The sequence below is a fragment of the Stegostoma tigrinum genome, chromosome 13 (assembly GCF_030684315.1).
Source record: "Stegostoma tigrinum isolate sSteTig4 chromosome 13, sSteTig4.hap1, whole genome shotgun sequence".
Classification (NCBI taxonomy): Eukaryota; Metazoa; Chordata; class Chondrichthyes; order Orectolobiformes; family Stegostomatidae; genus Stegostoma; species Stegostoma tigrinum.
The window spans coordinates 14,862,279-14,884,109 of NC_081366.1; the positions used below are offsets into that span (position 1 = coordinate 14,862,279).

Sequence of the window (21,831 nt, forward strand, 5' to 3'; positions counted from 1 at the left end):
AGGAGGAGCTTTTCCAGTATACGTACTATTATTAGTTCATGTTTCTTTTTCTCCATGTTTGTTTTTTTAAAATGTTCCCTTTAACATCATGCTGCTCTCTGGATTCTGATGCAATTGTTCAATTTCAAGCTGAATACTTATAGGCAACTTTTCATCTCTCCAACCATGATCAGTTATCGTGCAAGCTTGAGGGGCGAAAAAAAACTGCAAATTTCTTGACACCTCAGAATTTTGATGCTTCTGGTAGTAAAGTCTGAGGCAACTGGTTTCATGTTCCGAGTCGGTTGTTTGAGCTTGTCAGGTGACCACAGCTGCCATCTTAGGTCAGCTGTGTTCCTTTTAACACCATCTTTCGTCGATGCAAGCCTCAGGTGTTAAGGTAAAATGATGAAACTTGAACATTGCTGCTGTATTTTCATAAGGGCAATAACACCGTCGTGCCCCTCAGCTGACCTGACTGCTAAAACTGGCAGCTCCAATGCCTATTTGGAGATGCAGCAGGCAGCTTCCTCTGTGGCTCGGTGACAGTAAGGACTGCAGTTGCTGGAGGCCAGAGCCAGTAGATGTGAAGCTGGAAAAGCACAGCAGGCCAGAGAGTGTCTGAGGAGCAGGGAGGTCAATGTTTTGGGCTGAAACCCTCCATCAGGACTGGGGAGGAGGAGAGGAACCCAGAAGTAAACATAAGGGCTGGGCAAAGTGTAGGTGGGATGGTCATAGGCGGATGCAGATAGGGGCTAATTGTGATTGGTCAGAGGGAAGGTGGACAGGTTCGGTCAGAGGGGAGGGCTGGACAGGGGGTAAGGCTGGGGATGGGGAGATTTTGAAGCTGGTGAAGTCAATTTTGAGGCCATTGGGCTGTGAGCTCCAGAGGCACAAAATCAGGTGGTGTTCCCCCAATGAATTGGAGGGTGGGGTGGAAGGTGTTGGCAAAGTTCATGAACTGCTGAAGCTCGTCCTGGAAGCACAAGGTAGCACTGACAGTCATTAATGTAGCGGAGAAAGAGGTGGGCGGTGGTGCCAGTGTAGTTGTGAAAGAAGAACTGTTCCACAAACCCTGTAAAGAGGCCAGGCATAGCTCAGGCCCATGCAGGTGCCTATGCTCACCCCTTTGGTCCGTAGGAAGCGGGAGGAATCAAAGGGAAAATTGTTGAGGTTGAGGACCAGTTCTGCCATATGAATGAGTGTTAGCAGAGGGGGACTGGTTGGGCCTCTGGGAGAGAAAGAAGCAAAGGGCTTTTAGGCCCCCTGCATATTGGGGATACAGGTGTAAATGGACTATATGTCCATGGTGAAGATGAGATTTTTGGGGGCCAGGGAATTGAAAGTTTCGGAAAAGGTGGAGGGCACGGTTTTTGTCACGATCACCCCTCCAACCTCCGAATCTAACACATCATCCTCTGACATTTCTGTCATCTGCAGTCAGACCTCAACACCAAAAAGATATTTCCTTCCCCAACTCCTGTTCGCTTCCCACAGGGACCGTTCATTCCATAACTCCCTCCTAGCTCGACATTCCTCACCAACTTCACGTTAGCCGGTATCTTTCCCTGCAACTACTGAAGGTGCAACAGAGGGAAGGACGCTTCCCTTCTCACCTCCGTCCAAGGCCCCAAACAATCTGGCCAAGATTCACCTGTACTTCATCCAATTCGTTGTTCCGATGTGGTCTCCTGTATATCAGGAAACCGAATGCAAACTCAAGGACCGGTTTGCGCAGCATCTGCACTTTGCATGCACTTACCAATGTGACCTTTCAGTTGCCATCTATTTTAATTCCCCTCCCACACCCCTGGCAACATGCTGAATCTTGGCCTCCTCCACTCAGGCTGTACATTAAGCTGGAGGAACAACACCTGATATTTCACCTTCAGACCTTTTCAGCCCAATGACCTCAATATTGACTTCACCAACTTCAAATCCCTCCACCCCCAGCCTTATCCCAAGTACAGCCCTCCTTCCTCCTCCCCCGCCTCTCTGACCTGCCCATCTTCCTGCTCACCAATCCGCTCCACCCTTCCCACTGACCAATTACAATAACCCCATACCTGGTCCACCTATCACTATTCCACCCACCCTTCCCCCAGGATTCACCACACACCCCCCCCCCCCCGACTTCCAACAACCCCACACACACCCGTTTACTTTGGGGCTCCCCAGCTCCTCCTCAGGCCTGACTGAGGGTTTCGGCCCGAAACGTTGACTTTCCTGCTCCTCGGATGTTGTCTGACCTGCTGTGCTTTTCCAGCTCCACACCTAGTTTCCTTTGTGGTATGAACTCAGATTGAATACTGCAGGTTGTCCATGGGATCCATGTGTAAGTTTTCTTCAATTGGGAGACGAGGCTCCTTGGATGATTCAGTTAGACACTTGACCTAATGTGGGGTTCACGTTGGCAGCAGGTTGCGACTCATCTCGGATCACAGAGTGACAGCTACTTCATGCTTCTGCTCCCCCCACCCCTTCAAATGAGAACTGAAACATTAATGAATGACCCACTTTGGAGTATTGTAAGGTACTTTAAAAGCAGGCCGCATCAGTGCTGTTCAAAACGCTACAGCGTCTGAAAGTTTTTGCATGTAAATGAACCATTGCCGCAACATTGAAGCAAGTTTGATCATCCAACTTGCTTTAGACTGCACCCACCACAACTTCACACCTTTTGAAGAGATTGAAATCAAATTTAACTGTAAAAATGCAGAAGGCCCACAGAAAACAAACCCATCAGACTATTTTGTGCTGGAAGTGTGCAAATTAAGTACAACAAGCTTGATGTTTATCGGGGGAGAGGCTATAAAATATTCAACATTCTAGCATCAGTTGAGTTTTGATGTAATCTGAAAGCGCTGGAGTGCTACACTGTGCCCCAATATTAATTTTATTTTTTCAGCCCTTTTTGAGGTGTGGTCAAATTTTTTTTGTCATAATGGAGACCCCCTTCAAACTTAGCAGCACCACACTACCTCCCAGTTACAGGGCTGGGCTGCAGTAGTCTGAAGTTAAATCACCTTTGTCCTACTGGACCCACAGCACTTCACTCTCATTCGAGATAGAGACAGAGAGATGGCTGGTGGTGTTCTAACCGGAGGTTCACTGCACCACTGGTAAGGAGAGGGAGATGGAGAATCTTTCATGGTAGCCTCAGTTGGTGTGAGAATTGAACCCACGTTGTCAGCATTACTCTGCATCACAAACCAGCAATCCAGCCAACTGAGCTGACTGACTACCTACAGACTGGTAGATGGGGGCTGATGCAGCTACAGCTTTCTGGTTGGAACCAGTTTCTGGAGCCAGTTTATCAGTTTGGTATTGGTTCTGTTTCCCGCTTAGCATCTGTGATACTGATCCCTTAATCATAATGGTTCTGAGTGCCAACCTCCCTCCCCCACAGTAAGGGGCATAAACGCTGGCTTTGACCAGTTTGGCAGAGAGGCATGTTTCTGTGTAGGCCTTTTATCTATCTTTCATTGGGTTTGGCCCAACTGGTTGGAGGCATGAGCTAGAACTTGAGTGACAGCAGGAGAATGTTCCCTTTCGTAGGATTTAATCACAAAGACAGTTAGAATCCATTCTATGACATTGTTTGGAGTTGGAGTACCACGTGCTGTGGTGAAAGTACTGAATCACCATCAGTGTCATGACTTTCCAGCTAAAGAGAAGAATCCCACATTTGGACAATGTTGTCCAGTGGTTGGTATTGATTGGTGTGTCAGTATTGTGTGTGTCAACAATAACATTTGCACTAATTTTAAAGTAAAATATCTTGATATACACAGCTTACAAGAAATGTCCTTCATATGTTTATAGTTACCCCATTCAGAAACCAAGGAAATAAGGAACTCTCAATGGTCAAGTAAATGCTTGAAGACTTTAAAGTTTTTGAAGTTTTGGAGCCTGGGTTGTGTTTTGAGGTTGTAGATGTGCTCGCCAAGGTAATAGGTTTGTTTGCAAATGTTTTGTCACCCTGCTAGGTAACATCGTCAGTGTGCATGCTCTGTCCAGCTTGTTATTTATATGCCTCGGTTTGCTGGGGTGATTGGCATCACTTCTGGCTTTGTTTCTCAGTTGTTTATACACGTGGTCTAATTCAATGTGCTTGCAGATGGAGTTCCAGTTGGAATACCAGGCCTCAAGGAATTCCCTGGTGTGTCTCTGTTTGGTTTGTGTGATTATTGATGTGTTGTCTCAGACAAATTTGTGTCCCTCATCGTCGGTATGTAGTGAGTAATACCCAGCAAACCGAGGCATATAAAAATAACAAGCAGAACAGAACACTGCTGCTGCACTGACAATGTTACCTAGCAGGGTGATGGAATGTTTGCAATCAAACTCACCGGTTTGGCAAACATGACTACAACCTCATGCTTGAATGCTGCTTTTCACCTTTCCATTTTTGAACGAATGCACAACAATGTTCACGTCCGTGTGCATACCATCTCGAATGTATTGAATTTGCATTTGTAAGAATGGTCCCCATCACTTGCTCTCTGTTTGCTAATTAGATGTATAATTAGCTGCTTTGGAATTTCCAATTTGCCTCAAATAGACACGATTACATTCAGGCATCTTTGAAAATTGCATGTTATTTATTTGAGCTTGTGTTGCAAGACTCAGTGGTATGATTATTAACGTTGAATGGTTCACTGTAGCAAATGGCTTACTGCAGTGTGCTTAGCATAGTACCTTTTCACTTCCTAGTGTTATGGACCAGACCAAGCCCCATCAAACTATATTAAGAGAGCCTAGATCCTAGCTTTTTCTTATCTTAAAGGTAAGTGTAAGGCATTGCGTTCCTGATGCAATTGAATTGGTCAGACTACTCGCCGTTACAAAAACTAAGCGTTTTGATCCTATATTTAAAATACAGACAAAATGAGAAAGAAAAGAATTGTCTTAACTGTAGCTCTATTGGCATGCTTAACTGTATGCACTACTAATTAACTGTTCCAGTATAGTAACATCCCATAAACATACCCTTGGCAAAGACAAAATCAGTAAAATAGATTGTCTCACATGTAATTCTAGCAGCAGGAAGAGAACCCCAGCTTTTAGCTGCAAGAAAGAGAGGAATAAGAGCTTCCAGAACCCACTTCGAAACCCCAGCAACTGCAGAAAGCAAAAATTAGCCATCTCAGTTCTGTGGGAGCTTGACCTACCCATTCAGGCTGCTTCTGTTTTTGCAACATTTTTCTCAAAAAAACAACGTAAGGCACCTCTGTTTACTTTATTGGTCATGAGCAGATTGCCTGCCACTTCTGTCTCAACATTACTTCATTTAAAAAAAACAGACAAAATACACTGCTGAAAGCCAGAATATTATCACACTAGGTGTTTCTAATGCATGCACAGGATGTAGGCTGTACTAGCATTTATTGCCCATAAGAAGGTGATAGTGAGCTGCCTTCCTCAGTGGCTGCAGTCTATTTGCTGTGGGTGTATCCACAGTACTGTTATGAAGAAGGTCCAGAAGTTTGACCCAGTGATACTGAAGGAAAGGCAATATATTTCCAAGACACAGCTGTGTTGGTCTTGCATGGGAATGTGAAGTAGTGGTGTTCTCATGTAGCTGCTGTCCATGGTGCACAAACAGTTGCACTGACCTCATTTCCTCAGATCCTGGTTCTTGCAAGGATTGGATTCCATTCCATTCTCCTGGCTTCTCTGTCTCTGTCACTAAGAATTCTCCAACTCCTCCATGGTGGACAAGGCCATGAGCTCTCTGACCCATGACCCCTTACCATGTGATCAAAGATAATGTAACATTTGTCAATTCACTTCTTTCCTCCCATCCTTCCAGGTGAAGTAACATCTTTCTTGTACTTCTCTTCCCTGTTCCCACTGACACAAATGTGTTCACTTTCACACACAACCTCCCCCCCCCAACCCCCTTCACTCTTTCTTGTGGGCTTTGCTCCCAGCATTTTCTCTTTTTCATATCCTCACCTAAATTTGTTTTCTATCTCTACCACTGCTTCATCACTATTAGCACTCCCTTTTTTCTTTTGCCCATGTGGAACCTGGTATCACTGGCTTTGATTTTTTGCTTCTGCCAAATTAATACTCGGCCAAGGTCGCATGAAGTACACTGTCATTGGGGCACTAATCTGCTCAATTAACCATTGTCAAACGCCTGCTGAAACTCCTGTAGGCTCCCAATCTGTCCTACTCACTCCACCTCCCCTGTTTGTCTAGCAACGTTAAATTCACTATTTTCCAGTCCACCCCCTCTGTTCTGAAATGTAGACACGTCAGATTCAAAGCATTGACTTTTTTTCCTCCCTCCACGGATGCTACTAGAGTTGCGGAGTTTCTCAGTGCTCTGTATCTTGATATTTCCTGTCCTTGTCTTTCTAGATAGTGGCGGTGTGGGTTTGAAAGGTGCAATTACAGGGTCTTTGGTGAAAGCCTGCATCTTACTAGGTGGTACAGACTGTAGCTACTGAGTAGCAAACCCTGTGACATTCAAACTGCTGACATCTTGCCATGAGTTCACAGATTTATTCACACTACAAACGTCATCTGCAGACATGCCTTTTTGAGATTTTCGGCTGATTGAAGTTGGATGCATTTATCCTTCTTCAGTACACACTAAAACCTGTTACTAGCTGTCAGAAGTGTGTGTGTGTGTGTGTGTGTGTGTGTGTGTGTGTGTGTGTGTGTGTGGTGGGTGGGGTGGGGAGGAAAAAAAAAACACATTCCACTCCTAAAACTTTGATTTTAAAAGAATAGGATCAGCTTGACTCATCTTGGTGCTGTCGCATGAAGCAAATTACTGCAGAAATCTGTACTGAAAACAACAAACATGTAAAGTGGCTCTGTTTTGGTTTAAAAATATGGCCAAAGGAGAAGCTGTGTGCAGTGTTTGTATTTGTATTTGTTTCTGATAATTCATGGCTGATTATCACTGATGCAAGTAGTCACTGGATAATTAATCCTTCTACAACGCTGTTGATGAGTGTCTTCGTTGCCTGAGCGAAGAAAATGACCAAGCATAGAATAAACTCACCACCAACTTTTGTGAGATATTGAAAACTGAAGGTGTTCAAAATACTTCATGCCATGCTTTATAGTTGTTGTACTAACTGGTTGGAATTTGATGGGCCAAATGCTCAATTTTTGCTCAGTCTTCATTACATAATCACACTGTCTTGGTTTCCTTTCTAAATCCAGTGTAAAGATTTGAACACACATTCACTTCTGAGAGTCTGGAGGATTTTCAGCAGGCTTTTAACAGTGGTTGATTGAGAAGATTGGTACACCAGTGATAATGTACTTGATGCTTCTTTTGGTTGAGTGTTAATTTGGCAAAACACCAAATCAAGTCCTGTGCCACCATACTCCTCATGGCTGTGTATGTAGCAGGGCATTGCACACTTAGCCATCAATGCTGTAAAGTGTTTATATTAGTAGTGTTTTAGCCAGCTGCTTGAGTGTACAAGAGTAACCCAGGACTCCTGAAATGTTTAAAATGCTTTTTGAGGAAAGCTGGATGAGTACAAAAGAGAGAGAAGTGGAGTTATAGGGTGACAGGAGCCTCAAATAATAGGTTAATAAATTCCTTGCAAAGTAATGTGGAATCTTTACTTTAAAGTTGCAAGTGTTCAAGAGCTACTATAATGGGGAAAAATGTAGCAGATGCTATTAAAATAGACATCATAGGCTTTTGTCAAACATAAAACTGAGATTGCAGTTGAAGATGCAGTAAAAAGGAAAGTAACCATCTGGTTTAAACGTTCCAACTATTGTGTGTGTGTGTGTGTGTGTGTGTGTGTGTGTGTGTGTGGTAGAAATACAGTAGTTGTGATCTCACTTTGGGTGGAGTGTGTACAGTCTTGAGTTTTTGTATGCAGAAGCATGCGTTGGTTATTTTGAAAAAATGGTTTGTTTCTAATTTGTACCTGTTGGGTACAAATTTAAATATTGTGGTGTCCAGAAAAGTAATTCTTTCCTTGTCTATTGTGGCTTTAAATTTAGTGAGGGTTGATAATTATTGAGGGTAATACTGAATTCTTCTAACGTTACTTCACTACAAATGTCAGTCTGCTCCCAAGCCAACAGTCCTGGTGATGCAGAAATCTCTTCGTCCTGCAATCCAATGTAGGCAACAGCTGAAGGGAAGTCTCCCTTTTTATGTGTACAAGGTGTTTAATGTCCTTTCATAATATTATTAATAGGCTGTTAATGTTTAGGAGTGGGGTGAGGAGAAATTTCTTCACCCATAGGATTATGATGCTTTAGAATTCTTTCTTGCAGAGAGCTGGGGGGTTTTCAGTTGTTGGTCATATTAGGGTAGGATTGCTGTATTACTTGGAATTGGATTTCTTCAATTTGAGGACAAGGTTGGCAAGTAGAACTGGGGTAGAAGATCATCAGAACGTTACCAATGGGGAGACTGGACTCTTGGGAAAATATTGCCTACTTCTTTTTCTTATTTACCAGTCCAGTAGTGTAACCACTATAGTGCTATACCTGTGGGATCTCATTTTGTATGTAATTCCACTGGCCAAGGGTGCTCATGGCACAGAGGTAATATCCATACCTTTGGACCAGAAGGACCAGGTTCATGACCCACCTGCCTAGAAGGTATGTCAAAACAGTGGCTCAGTGACAAGCACTGTTGCCTCACAGCGCCAGGGACCCAGATTTGATTCCAGCCTCGGTTGACTGTGTGGAGTTTGTGTGTTCTCCCCTTGTCTGTGTGGATTTCCTTTGGGTGCCCCAGTTTCCTCCTCCAGTCCAAAGATGTGCAGGCTAGCTGGATTGGCTAAATTGCCCGTAGTGTTCAGGGATGTTTAGAATAGTTGTGTTAGACACGGGGAACTCGGGGGTGGGAGAATGGGTCTGAGCTCTATGAAAACATAGAATCACTACAAGGCAGATAGAGGCCATTCAGCCCATCGAGTGTGCACCAACTGTTGGCATATCCCTGACCCCTCTCACCCTATTTCCGTAATCCCACATTCGCAATGGTTATCCTCCCTAGACTGCACATCCCTGATCTCTACAGGGCAATTTAGCATCGCCAACCTGCCTAACCTGCATGCCATTCGACTGTGGATGGAAACCAGAGCACCTGGCAGAAATCCACATAAATATATTGAGAAGGTACAAACTCTACACAGACAGTCGCCTAAGGCTGGAATCGAACCCTGGTCCCAAATACCGTAAGGCAGCAGTATTAACCTCTGAACTGCATGTCTGAATAGGTTGAATAAAAGTAATTAGTCTGTTAGCTGGGCATGACATGTAGTGCCGTTGTTTTAATTGCTTTGTTGTGATTTGGATTGTTTGCTTTTGCAGGAGCGATTGTCTCAAATTGATCAGAACTTGAGCAAAGTGATGAAGCTTGACAATGACATCAAAGCTCTTGAAAGCAGGAAAAAACAAATGGAAGAGGACAACCGTGAACTGGAAGAGAAAATAGAGCAGGTTGGTTCCTGTTCTATTAAAAAGCCTGTGCTGATATTCCATTTACTTTCATTTTTAAAAAGTCATCCAAAGTATGTTTGAATTCAACCTGTTCCTGAGCATGTCCTGCATGGTCTGATGTGGGGAGGGAGGAGATTGTTTTGTCTGCCAATCAGTGGAAAGAAGTCCCACCCCGAGAGCTACCAGCCAATCTGATTGGTTGCCAGTTCAAGCTTGAGTAGTCCCAACAGTGCCACAGCTGAGCGGTGGCTGCCACTGGGACTACAAGCAGAATGAGTAAGAAGAAAAGATGGATATCAGAGTCAAATATGTGGTGCCTTTTATAGGATCGGAAGGGATCGAGCAGCCGGGGTGATTGGGGGCGTTGTCTTGGAGACCAGGCAATGAGAAACTGATGTGCGGACAGTGCAGTTAAAGCACAGTGGACCCTCTCCAAATGTTGTGCTCCTAACCCCGATATTTCCAAAACATGTTTTCCAGAAGTGTGCTGCCCACTGGGCGCAAAGAAATATGAGTCAGTTGGATTGGTATCAAGCTCAGTTACCACCTATTTCTGACTTAAGATGGGGCTGGCAAAGACTGCTAGCTGAATCCAGGACCTGTTAGCTGATGCTGCCAGGAATGCAAGCTGGCTAATGCAGGAGGTCTGAAGCAACAAGGAGTTGCAGGAAATGTCAGGCAGTGGTACTTTGCTGTCTTCTTCACTGGATTTTGAAGAACCTTGTGATTGGTCTTTGAAAAACAAGCAAGAAAGAAATGGGAGGGAGACTGCCCTCAGCAGGCAAACGTCACACTCAAAAAAAAACTTGAACACCTGTGAACCTGATTGGTTCTATACTGACCAATTCAATAAAAGATAAACCTGACTAAAAAGGGGAAAATAAAATATTTGTTTGGAAATTCAACAGATTCTTGGAGCCTTGTTTTCCTCGCCAAAGGCACTGTGATTTATTAAGAAAAACCTCCTTTACTCTGGAGTCCTTTGCAATTTTAACCACGAGTGTTCGATAAAGTACAACATGGACTCTACTTATCAGAAACAAAGTGGCTTAAAAATGTTTGTTGTATCCAAAAATGCACAAAGTTATAATAAAAGCAGCCAGTTGCAAGTGTCAAAGTTTATTTTATAGCTTGTGTTTACTGAGAGGAATTTGAATTGATTGTTTAATGCGTAACACAACCTGTAGTATAGGTAAATTAATAGTGTATATATAATAAATGATGTACATGTAATGGGACTTTCTCTACATTCACCTGATATCTAAAGGGGAGCGTTTGGTGCTTATTGGGCCCTGTCAGCATTTTCTTTTCTTACAAGATTGAATGCATGAAATTTTATTGAGGTGCTTGCAACCAGTGGTCATGCTGTTTCCTTGAACAGTACTATTACATGATATGAAAAATCTAGTTTGATCTATATCTGGTGTGAAATAATTGCATTTTTAATAGTTTTTACTTAATCAGCACTGTTGTGTGTAAAAGGAGAAGGGTATTATTCATCTGGATAGAAACACAAGACAGTTGTAAAATAATTCCCATGCTAAGTGTTATATTTGTGGTTGAAATACCTAGTTCATATCTGGGTTGATGGGTTGTTACATAAGGTTAGATTGATATCTTTGGTTAAAAGATCAGATTAAATGGAAGAAATGAAGCAATTAGCAGCATTGCTTTTTTGATTGAGAAAGGACTATTTTGAAGATCTTCACTTTTGAAGATGCCTGTTAGCCTCATCCTCCCAACCCCCACTCCCACTATTGTGAAGTGGTTAAATATACAACATGTGATAATGTTTCCTGGTGGTTACATTCATGTAGAACGGAAATAGACCCTTTGGCCCAACTTGTCCATGCTGACCAGGTTTCCTAAACTAAACTAGCCCCACTTGCCTGTGATTGGCCCATGTCCCTCAAAACCTTTCCTTTTCATGTACCTATCCAGATGTCTGCATCTATGACTACATCTGACAGCTCATTCCACAAACGTAGCCACCTTCTGTGTGAAAATGCTGTCCCTCAGACGCGTTTTAAATCTTTCCCCTCTCAACTTAAAAATATGCAGCCTAGTTTTGAACTCTCCCAACCTCGAGAAAAGACCTTGCTATTCACTGTATCTGTGCCCCTCATGATTTTATAAACACTTTTATAAGATCACCCCTCATCCCCCTGTGTTCCAGGGGAAAGAGCCCCAGCCAATTGTTCATGGTGGTGCCTCTCCCAGTGTTGAATATTTTTAACCTGCAGACTCAAGATTACTGGCATGAATATCAAGGAGAAACTGGGAATAGGCCTGTTGGCTGCAGTAAGACAGTCTTCTACTTAAGCAGAGACTATGAAAGTAAATTAGAATAAATTTTGAAAAGCTATTGACTGATGATAGACTTCATCACTCTTGCTATATATCAACAGGTATAGTTGAAATGACTTACATAGATGCCTTTAAGGAGAAGCCCGGTAGCCTTGAGGAATTAAAAACATCAGAGTCGTGCTGCTAATGGGTAAAAATTTTCAGAAATTGGCTTTTTAACAATTATTTCTTGAGAACACGGTGGCCCAGTGGTTGGAATTGCTGCCTTACAGTGCCAGGAAGCCAGATTCGATTCTAGTCTTTGGGGACTGTGTGGAGTTTGCACGCCCTCCAAACCAAACCACACCCCACCCTCCCCCTGGCTGTGTCTGCGGGTGTTCTGCTTTCCTTCCACGGTCCAAAGTTGTGTCTGTCATGTGCTTTTGCCGTGCTAAATTGTCTCATAGTGTCCAGAGATGTGCAAGCTCAGTGGATTGGCCATGGAAAATATGGTGTTATGGGGTTAGGGTAGTTAGTGGGACTGGGCGGGATGGTTTTCAGAGGGCCTGTGCTGAAACAATGGTCTGTATGGCCTCTTTCTACATTGTAGAATTAATTTGATTTTGTGATATCCCTCAAAACCAGGGTGTTTCGTGTCCTTCTGTAATTACCCTTAAAACAGAAGTAATCTGCTTCCTTAAGCCACTGCAGTCCCTGTAGCAAGGCTACTTTGCAGCTTTTTGGGCTGAACGGTCTTCTTGTTATCAAAATTGTGCAGTACTTAATGTATCTACCTCGAACCATTGGGGCTTTCAATTAGTGTTTTCTTTCCTTAATATTTATCTGCAAGTATCTTGCCCTGATGCAGGATAAATGCAGCTTTGAGGAATCAGTATTGTAAGGATCCATAAGTCTGAAATACCAAAACATGGATTCCAGTTGAGAGCAATCCATATTAGATGACTGAAATTGTTTAATATTGAAGGAAACAAATATTCTGCAGTTATAAGGAATTTTAATTCAGACAGTTCCACTGCAGAGGCCACTCCTGCTAAGAATACTGACTCAGGATGTAGCAAGTTTGGAAATTTAAGAACAGCTGTGGGAATTTTGTAAAATGCATTATCTTGTTTGAGTAACATTGCATTTAATGGATCCAATCAAATAGAAGTAACTGGATCTTCAAGCTTGGGTGTGTGAATCAAATGTATGCAATAGAACGACTGGGCACTAATTCTAGTAACCTCCTGAAGCATTGGATTTAATCTGGGACTTCTTTGTTATATGTGATCCTTGTGACACATTTGTGATTTGTTTGTCCACTATCATACGCTTTTACGTAGGCTTCCCATTTTCATAGTGTCCTTGAAGCTTTGCAGAGTCAGGTGATCTGATGTTGCCTCATATATCTCACTCAAAGGATGGGATTTGCAAGTCATAGAATCTTAACAGTGATAGAGGCCATTCACTGTATCATTCTAATGCTGGTTCTTTTGAAACCTGTAAACTTTTGGTCAGTTTTTACTCCCTATATGCCTCCATGATTTTTCCTTAACTAGCTGACTCTTAAGGACAACAGAGGAGCTCTGAACTGTGCTCAATATCCTGTGCAATGTCCTTTGTACAATTGGCTTGTTTCCATGCGTACTCAAGATGGCAGTAGGGTCGGTCATTCTAACTGGAGCTCCTCCACTCCTTCTGTTTCCTCCTTTTTTTTCCCCTTTTTTCTTCCCCCTTTTGGTCTCTCGGCAGCACAAAACCTGATCAGAGGATTCATCAAAACTGTGAAACTTCTAACTTATTCCTTTTATTTTCCCAGTTTAAACTACAAAAGACTTGCATGTGAAATCCTTCTTTTATTTTTTAACTATTCTCCGAAGTAATGCTTAAATTTTTAATTCTTATTTCGCTTGCTACTTTGTAGCTAAGATGGCATCGTGAGTGGCAATATATACTTTTCACGCTACTCATGTACTTATGTACTTGACCACATGTGACCATAAAATCTAAAATAAACTAAACAGGAACACACCATTGTCTTACTAACTTTATGGATGTTTCATCCTCTTAAGTGATGGAACCAGAGTTTTTTCACAGTGAAGTTGTTTTACTCCTCTAGCCATAGAAGAATTCTCACGTTTATCGATGATCTATCACATCTGCCTTGAATTTCAGCTTTTCCAGGGAACTGATGAGCAGCTTCAGGACAAGTACCTCAATCACCAGAGAACAGTGATTGAGAAAGAGGAACTACTGACTGCTCGTCAGCATGAGCTTGATCGGGTAAACCAGAGATGCCAGAAACTCAACCGACAAAAGTCAGAGATGCTGGTTGAACAGGGTACTAGAAAAACCATTCTCACTTTCACAGTGATGCCTTAATTTTACAGCTTCTACATTAAACTTATACTGGATTGATTACCTCCATTAGTTAGTTTGGAACCAATGTTTAATTATCTTTAATGTTTCACTTTTGCAGCATTGACATAAGCCCGTTAGTGAATGGCGAACTATTCCTCTATATTCTCTGTTGTGGAATACACCAGTCCTTGATTATAAAAGGAACTCTGCCAGCATATATTGCTGAGGGCCTCGATTGGAAAACGTGGCAATTGACAAATCTTTCCTCCCACAGCTCCTCCATAAAAGTACAGCACTGTCTAAATCAAGCCAGTAATTACCTGTAATCTTGTCCGTGCATATAGAATGGGTATTAGTTGATATGTTACCTGTTTCTTCCATTTGTTCTCACCTGAGATGCAGCTATTGGAGGTCAGGTTTGTTGCCCATCCCTATTTGCCCTTAAGCCCCTTCAGTTTGACAGGCCATTTCAGAGAGAGGTTGGGAGTCAATCACATTATAGTGGGTCTGGAGTCACCATGTTGGCCTGACCAGTTAAAGACAGTAGATTTCTTCCCTGAAGAGCATTGATAAACTAGACTTTCTTTTATGGCAATTGATGGTTTTATTGTCCCCCTTAAATGGGGTTTCCTCCGGGTCGTCCGGTTTCCTCCCACAGTCCAAAGATGTGCAGGCTAGATGGATCGGCCATGCTAAATTGCCCATAATGCTCAGGGATGTGTGGGTTATAGGGGGATGGGTCTGGGTGGGATGCTTCAAGGGGCGGCGTGGACGTTTTGGGCCGAAGGTCCTGTTTCCACACTGTAGGGAATCTAATCTAATCTAGTCAAAACTTGGCAGCACCTACATCCCATGAGCGAATAATTTTTAAAAAATACATGCTCAGCTGCCGGTGGAATTGAAAAGGAGTCTGTGGTGGGGTTTGAGCCCCTGGCCCCAGAGCATTAGCCTTGAGGCCTCTAGATTACTATTCAAGTGACATTACCATCAGATCATCGTCTCTTCCATATGTGAGATGACAGATGAGGGAAATTTGGAATTGATAACTACTGCTGTTCTGATTGCTGTTCATTTTTATTACGGATGCTTTTAGAAAAAAATGCCAATTACTAACTTCTCAGTCAATGCATTGACTCGCAAAGTGTTGCATGATTTTTTATTCCTGTAAGTCAGTGATGTTTTGAATCCGTTTGATTGTCCTTCATTTTCTTTGCATTTAGGACGACTTCAGCTCCAGGCAGATCGCCAACAGGAGAACGTCAAAAAACGCGATTCTCTGGTCCACGCTCTAGCGAGGCAGCTTCAGTTGGATGGTTACGAAAGAGCACCATTCAGCGATCGTCAGTTTGATAGTTTCCGTCGTCAAATCACAGCTAGGTTGGACAGTGAGAAGGAATTGGCCAGCCAAGTCATAGTGAGAACTTTCTTTTGTCTAACAAAAGTATTTCGCTCGCCTGACAGTTCTCCAGTTTACACTTCTGATGTTATGGACTGTTTGGTGAAAATGTGAGCTGGCCTGCTGAGCAAACCTGTGCTATGATTGGCTGCTGGATGTACTTTTGTCCTTGGGTCCCTAGCCTTACTGAATTTATCAACTGTATTCTGTTGTGGTCAGGCATTTGAGTCCCCCCCCTCCACCCCCACCCCTCAACTTGTAGACAGTTGTGAGCTAAGGAAATATAAATTGAAAGCTTTAAATTTTTCTTTGAATCGTTTCACTTTGGAACAACCACAAACAAACTCGCTATGTGTTTTTTTTTAAATTTAAGTTGAAATTCCTGTACCTTATTTTCTCTTCGACACACATCACTGGAACAGATTATCTGCTTCGTTATTGTGTTACTATTGAAGGGTCTTGATGTGCACATAATGACAGCCATGTTTCTGCATTTCAGAAGTAATATGTTAGCTATGAATTGAATTGGAATGCCTTAAGATTGTGCAAACTGCATTCATTATCTTATGGTCTAATTTTGAGCCAGATAGTAAAATTAAAGTTTACCTTGGGAGAATATGTGCACCTAATTAGGATTTTCAAAGCTATCAGGACTATATTGTTTTATGAATGTGGCAAGATATTAGCCTGCAATTGGCTCCTGAGTTGTCTGCAGCCTTCATTAGCCTAACAAGAATTACTGTAAACATTCAGGAATTGCTTGTTTTTTGACAGAGAGAATTCACAGAGAAAGAAGCAGCCAAGCAGCGGCAGATTGATGAGATCAGAGATACGAAGACGGGACTGGAGCGAACAATCGAACTTAAGTCAGGCATTCAGAGAAAGAGACAGGATGACCTGAAAAATGTTAAGCTGGAACTCCAGCAACTGGAAGGGTCTTCCACTAGACTGCATGAATTGGACCAGGAACTCACCAAAGCGGTAAGGCAGTGAAGGAACTCCCAACTTTCACATTTGTTCCTCTCACTGCATGCACTCCAACAACCCGGATAAACATTGTTGGGAAACAGATTCCTGGAGGCAGGACTGAGGGAGTTTTATGCTGCCAGAGATACCATCGTTTAGATGACACTTCTCTGGCACCTGAGGTGCAAATAAATGATTTCCCAGTACAGTTTTAAAGATGAACAGAGGAGTTATTCCCTCTGTCCTGGACACTCTGTAGCCTTGAATCGAATTATAAAAAACAGAATATCTGGTCATGGTTACGATAGTTGTTTGATGGACGAATGCAGTCTGCAACTTTGCAGCTGTTTTCTAGATTGCAATAGTGACTACATTCCAATGTGTATAATTGATGCTGTACTCCTTGAAACATCTGATTCTGGTGGAAGGCGCTATTTAAATGCGTCCTTTCCTATTTAGAATATAAATATGATTGTGGATTCACTCGACATAGGAAGGAAAGTAGAGAGAGTGGCTTGATGATTTGGATGAGAAGTAGTTAAAATCCTGAAAAGAGCTGCCAAAAGATCATGAATAAATGTGCAGCCACCTTTGCTAAGAACCATAGTTGAATGAGAGGATTAATTTGACTCAATTATTATCTGTTCATTTTCTGATGGTTCTAGATCAAGCACTAAACAAACAGTAGATAACAGGATGATGATTTTCTGATAATGATCAAAATGAATGGCAATTCATATATTTATGTTTTGAGTGTTAGACTATAACTTTCCCACTCAGTACTGCCTCAGAAGTTTCTAAGTTAAACGAGCTGTGATACCAACATCCAGATGCATTCGCTCCCTCTTGGTTGCATGACTTCCAACGTTGTTCTTCAGTCAAACACACAGCAAGCTTTACATTATGCAATTCTCTCTGGTCAAAGTCTGTATTGGTAAGCAGGAAAATTTAAATTGAATTAGAACGATGAACAATACAGGACAGGAATGGGCCCTTCTGCCCTCCAAGCCTGCGCTGACACACTTTTGCCCTTCCATACTAAAAACATCTTCATTTAAAGGATCCGTATCCCTCTGTTCCTTTCCTGTTCATGTATTTGTCCAGGTTCTTCAGAAAACTGCTGCTCTGTCTGCTTGCACTACCTCCTGTGGCAGCATGTTCCAGGCACACCACCCTTCATGTGATATCACTCGCACTTGCTCACACATCACCTCCCAGCTCGCAACTTGAACCTGTGTCCCCCTAGTAATTGACTCCTCCACCTGGGGAAAAAGCCCCATGCTTTGCACTCTATCCATACCTTTCATAATCTTTTAAGCTCCTATTACGTCACTCCTTCACCTCCTGTGTTCCAGTGAATACAAACCCACTCTATCTAACCTTTCTTCATAGCTAAAACACTGCAGTAGTTTGATGGTATTATGATGAGAACTGTGTGTAATTTTTCCAAATGTGGCCTGACTAAAGTTCTGTAAAGCTGCAACATAATTTATCTATCCTTATACTCAATGCCCATTCAAGGAAGGCAAGCATGCCATTGGCCTTTTTTCACAACCTTATCTACCTGCTCTGCCACCTTCAGTGATCTGTGGACCTGCACGTGCCTCTGCATATCAGTACTCCTAAGGATACTGCATTTCACTATATAATTTCCATCTGTACTTGACCTTCCAAAATGCATCACCTCTCATTTGTCCGGATTAAACACCGTCTGCCATTCTTCTGCCCCTGCCTCCAGCTGATCTATATCCTGCTGTATCGTCTGACAGTCCTCCTCCCTATTCACAACTCCACCAACCTTTGTATCGTCTGCAAACCTACTAGTTAGACCAGCTATGATTTCCTCCAAATCATTTATGGAGGCCACAAAAGCAGAGGTGCCAGCACTGACCCCAGTGGAACACCACTAGTCACAACCCTCCATTCTGAAAAGCATCCTTCCACCACTACCCTCAGTCTCCTATGACTAAGACAGTTCTGTGTCCATTTTGTTAGCTCACGTCTGATACCATGTGACTTCACCCGTTTTACCAATCTGCCATGAAATCCGACTGGATCAGACATCTCTTAATGGCATTTTGCTCAGGATATCAATTAGAGAAAAGGTTTATAAACCTTAGGCACTGACTGAGCAACTTGTGTGGACATTGTGGTGTAGTTTGAGGAGGCAGCATAGTCCTTGATGAGTTCGTCACTAACAGAATGGTTAAGTGTAAGAATTCAGTCAAGGTGTGACTTTTATGGATCTTCCCCACAGTTGTGTGATTGATGTTATTGACTAAGTCGTGCACTGACCACAATTTGATCCTTCTAATTGTTGACTTTGAGCCTATTTTGTTCCGTGACTCTCCTGTGAAGCAGGATGATTTATTAAAAGTGTGATATAAAAGCATGTTGTTGGAAAGGTTTAGCCTGCCCTATCTATCTGCAGAAAATCATGAATAAATTTTCATTCTGACTAAGGCATGTTATAGCCCCTTGGACTACTGCCAGTGCCCCTGACGTATGTAGATTTGAGTACATACCTCTGTGTCCAGCTCAAACATTCCTTTGAAAGTGGCATTGACAGAGTGCTGTGGAAATGCCTCTGCCCAGGGGCAAAATGGTTAGACTTGGAACATCTCCATTGAAAGGTCTTTAACATGGTTGGGCCCACTGGAAATGACAGTGCATGTACATTTTGGAAGGAGTTAGAATTTGAAGTGAAAGACGTGAAACAGCATGGAAATGGTTAAAGCTGACAAATATTTAGGTTATGCTTGCTTGACATCAATGCTTAGCATGCAACTCTGTCACCTACTGGAAAGGAGGCATAGCGTTAAATTGTGATACCGAGTTTGCAGATGATAATTTGCTTTCTAGTGTTTGTTCTAAATTCTCCTGTGAACAGACACCTACCTGTTCCAGGTGTCTTTGTGACTTCTCACTTCTCCCTGAATTTATTGGCTGTTTAGGAGCATGATCTCGACCATGCAGAAAGAGGCAGCAACGTGGAGAGCCTGAAGACTGATCTGGTGAATCTGCAGAATGAGAAAGTTGCACTAGACAAGTCCTTGCGGAAACTGGACCAGGAAATGGAGTTGTTAAACTCACACACTATGGCCAGAACACAGATGGAAATGCTGAAAAAAGACAAGGTAAATTGGTGTCTGTCTGTTTCACTTCTGCTGTATAGATATTTTTAATCAACATGTTCTGCAATGTAATAACACCTCTCTGGAGCAGATGGAGCTTAAACCCAAGACTCCTAGCCCAACCTCAGGGACACTACCTTGCACCACAAGAGTCTGCTGCTATGTATGGGTTGTTTAATTGTTCTGTAGTTAACATTGTCGTATTCCAGGAATATGACTGTCGTCTGTGTGGAGCCTTGGGAGTTGGATGAGACTCTGAACAAATATTTTTCATCAGTATTTACTGTGGAGAAAGACATGAAAGTTTGGGAACTCAGGGATGTAAATAGTGATGTCTTGAAAATAGGCCATATTTACAGAAGAGGAGGTACTGATGTTCTTAAAATCTATAAATGTAGATAAATCCCCAGACCTGATGAGATGCATCCCATGTTGTGGGAAGCTTATGAAGAAATCATGGGGCCCCTAGCAGAGATATTTGTATCATTGATATCCACGGGGTGCTGTGCTGGAAAACTGGAGGATGCTTAAAAGTTGTACCATTGTTTTTAAAAAAGCTAAAAGGGAAAGCCAAGGAACTATGGGCTGGTGAGCCTGATGTCAGTGGTCTGTGAGTTGTTGGAGGGGATTCCAAATGACTGGATTTACATGATTTTGGAAAGACAGGGACTGATTAGGTATAGCCAGTATGGCTTTGTGCATAGGAAATCATGTCTCACAAATTTGACTAAGTTTTTTGAACAGGTGACAAAAGAAGATTGATGAAGGAAGAGCAGTTGATGTTGTCAACCTGGGCCGTAGGCAGTATTCCACATGGTAGACTGGTTAGTAAGGTTAGATCACATGGAATTCAAGGACAGCTAACCAATTTGACTCAAAATTACCTTAATGGTAGACGACAGCGGATGGTGGTGAGAGTTGTTATTCTGACTGGAGGCCTTGACCAGCAGTGTGCCATAGGGAGTACTGCTAGATCCACTGTTGTTCGACATTTATATGAACAATTTGGATGGAAATATGGGAGGCATGGTTAGTAAGTTTGCGATGACTCAAAAATTGATGAAGAAGGTTATCTAAGAGTATACTGGGACCTTGATCAGCTGGGCCATTAGGCCAATGAATGGCATGAAGTTTATTTCCAATAAATGGAAGATGTTGCATTTGGTAAGGCAAATCAGGGGAGGATTTACACAGTTAATGGTAGGGCTGTAAGGAGTGTTGTCGAACAGAGACCTGAGAGTGCAGGGGCATAGTTCCTTTAAAGTGGCATTGCAGGTAGACAGGATGGTGAGGAAAGCATTTGGCATGCTTGCTTTCATTGGCTGAATATTGAGTACAGGAATTTAGATGTCAAATTACAACTGTGCAAGATCGCATTTGGAGTACTGCATACAATTCTGTTCACCCTGCATTAGGAAGGATGTTATTAAGGAAGGATTGAAAGGGTGCACAGAAGATTTACAAGGATTTTACCGACACTGGAGGGTTTACGTTGTTAGTAGAGGTTGCACAGGCAGGGACATTTTTTCCCTGGAGCAGAGGAGATCAAGAGGCAGAAGTAGGCCTTTTGGCCCATCAGAGTCTGCTCTGTATGACTGATATGCTCCTCACCCCCATTTTTCTGATTTCTCCCTATAACCCTTCAACCCATTACCATTTAAGGAGGACTTTGTTGGATTTTTAAATTTACTCACTGTCCTGGCATGCACTGCATTTTGGGCTAGCAAATTCCACAGATTCACAATCCTTTAGGAGAAGCAGTTTCTCCTCAACTGTTTTTAAATTTGCTACCCCTTATCCTAAGACTATGACCTCTTGCCCCAGAGTGCCCCACAAGTGGAAGCATCCACTCCATGCCTGTTTTATCCGTACCTTTTATCAGCTTGAATACTTCCATTTGATCTCCCCTCATTCTTCTGAATTCCAGAGTATAGACCTAAACTGTTTAATCTCTCTTCATACAATAAACCCTCATCTCTGGGATCAATCATCTGAACCTTATCAGAACTGCCTCTGATGCCACTGCCTCTTTCTTCAAATAAGGGGACCAGAACTGTGCATAATACTTCAGATATAGCCTTACCAATGCCTTGTATAATTGCAAAAGTACTTCCTTGTCTTTATATTCTATTACTTAAAATGTAAAAGCCAGCATTCCATTCATTTTCTTCATTACTTGCTGTACCTGCATGCTAGTGTTCTGTGACTCATGAACGAAGACTCCCAGATCTCTCTGCTCTGGGGCACCCCAAAGTCTCTCTC

The 21,831-nt window shown here is 42.5% G+C and overlaps 1 protein-coding gene across 3 annotated transcripts in view; it reads left to right on the forward strand.

Annotated features, from left to right (window-relative positions):
• Positions 1-21,831, forward strand: part of rad50 (RAD50 homolog, double strand break repair protein) — a 141,320-nt gene that overhangs the window by 28,531 nt on the left and 90,958 nt on the right. For all 3 annotated transcript variants that reach the window (XM_048543747.2, XM_048543748.2, XM_048543749.2), the window contains exons 7-11: positions 9,298-9,426; positions 13,888-14,053; positions 15,294-15,487; positions 16,244-16,450; positions 19,390-19,572. In XM_048543747.2, coding sequence (XP_048399704.2) covers positions 9,298-9,426; positions 13,888-14,053; positions 15,294-15,487; positions 16,244-16,450; positions 19,390-19,572 — 879 coding nt within the window. The remainder of the gene's footprint in view (positions 1-9,297; positions 9,427-13,887; positions 14,054-15,293; positions 15,488-16,243; positions 16,451-19,389; positions 19,573-21,831) is intronic.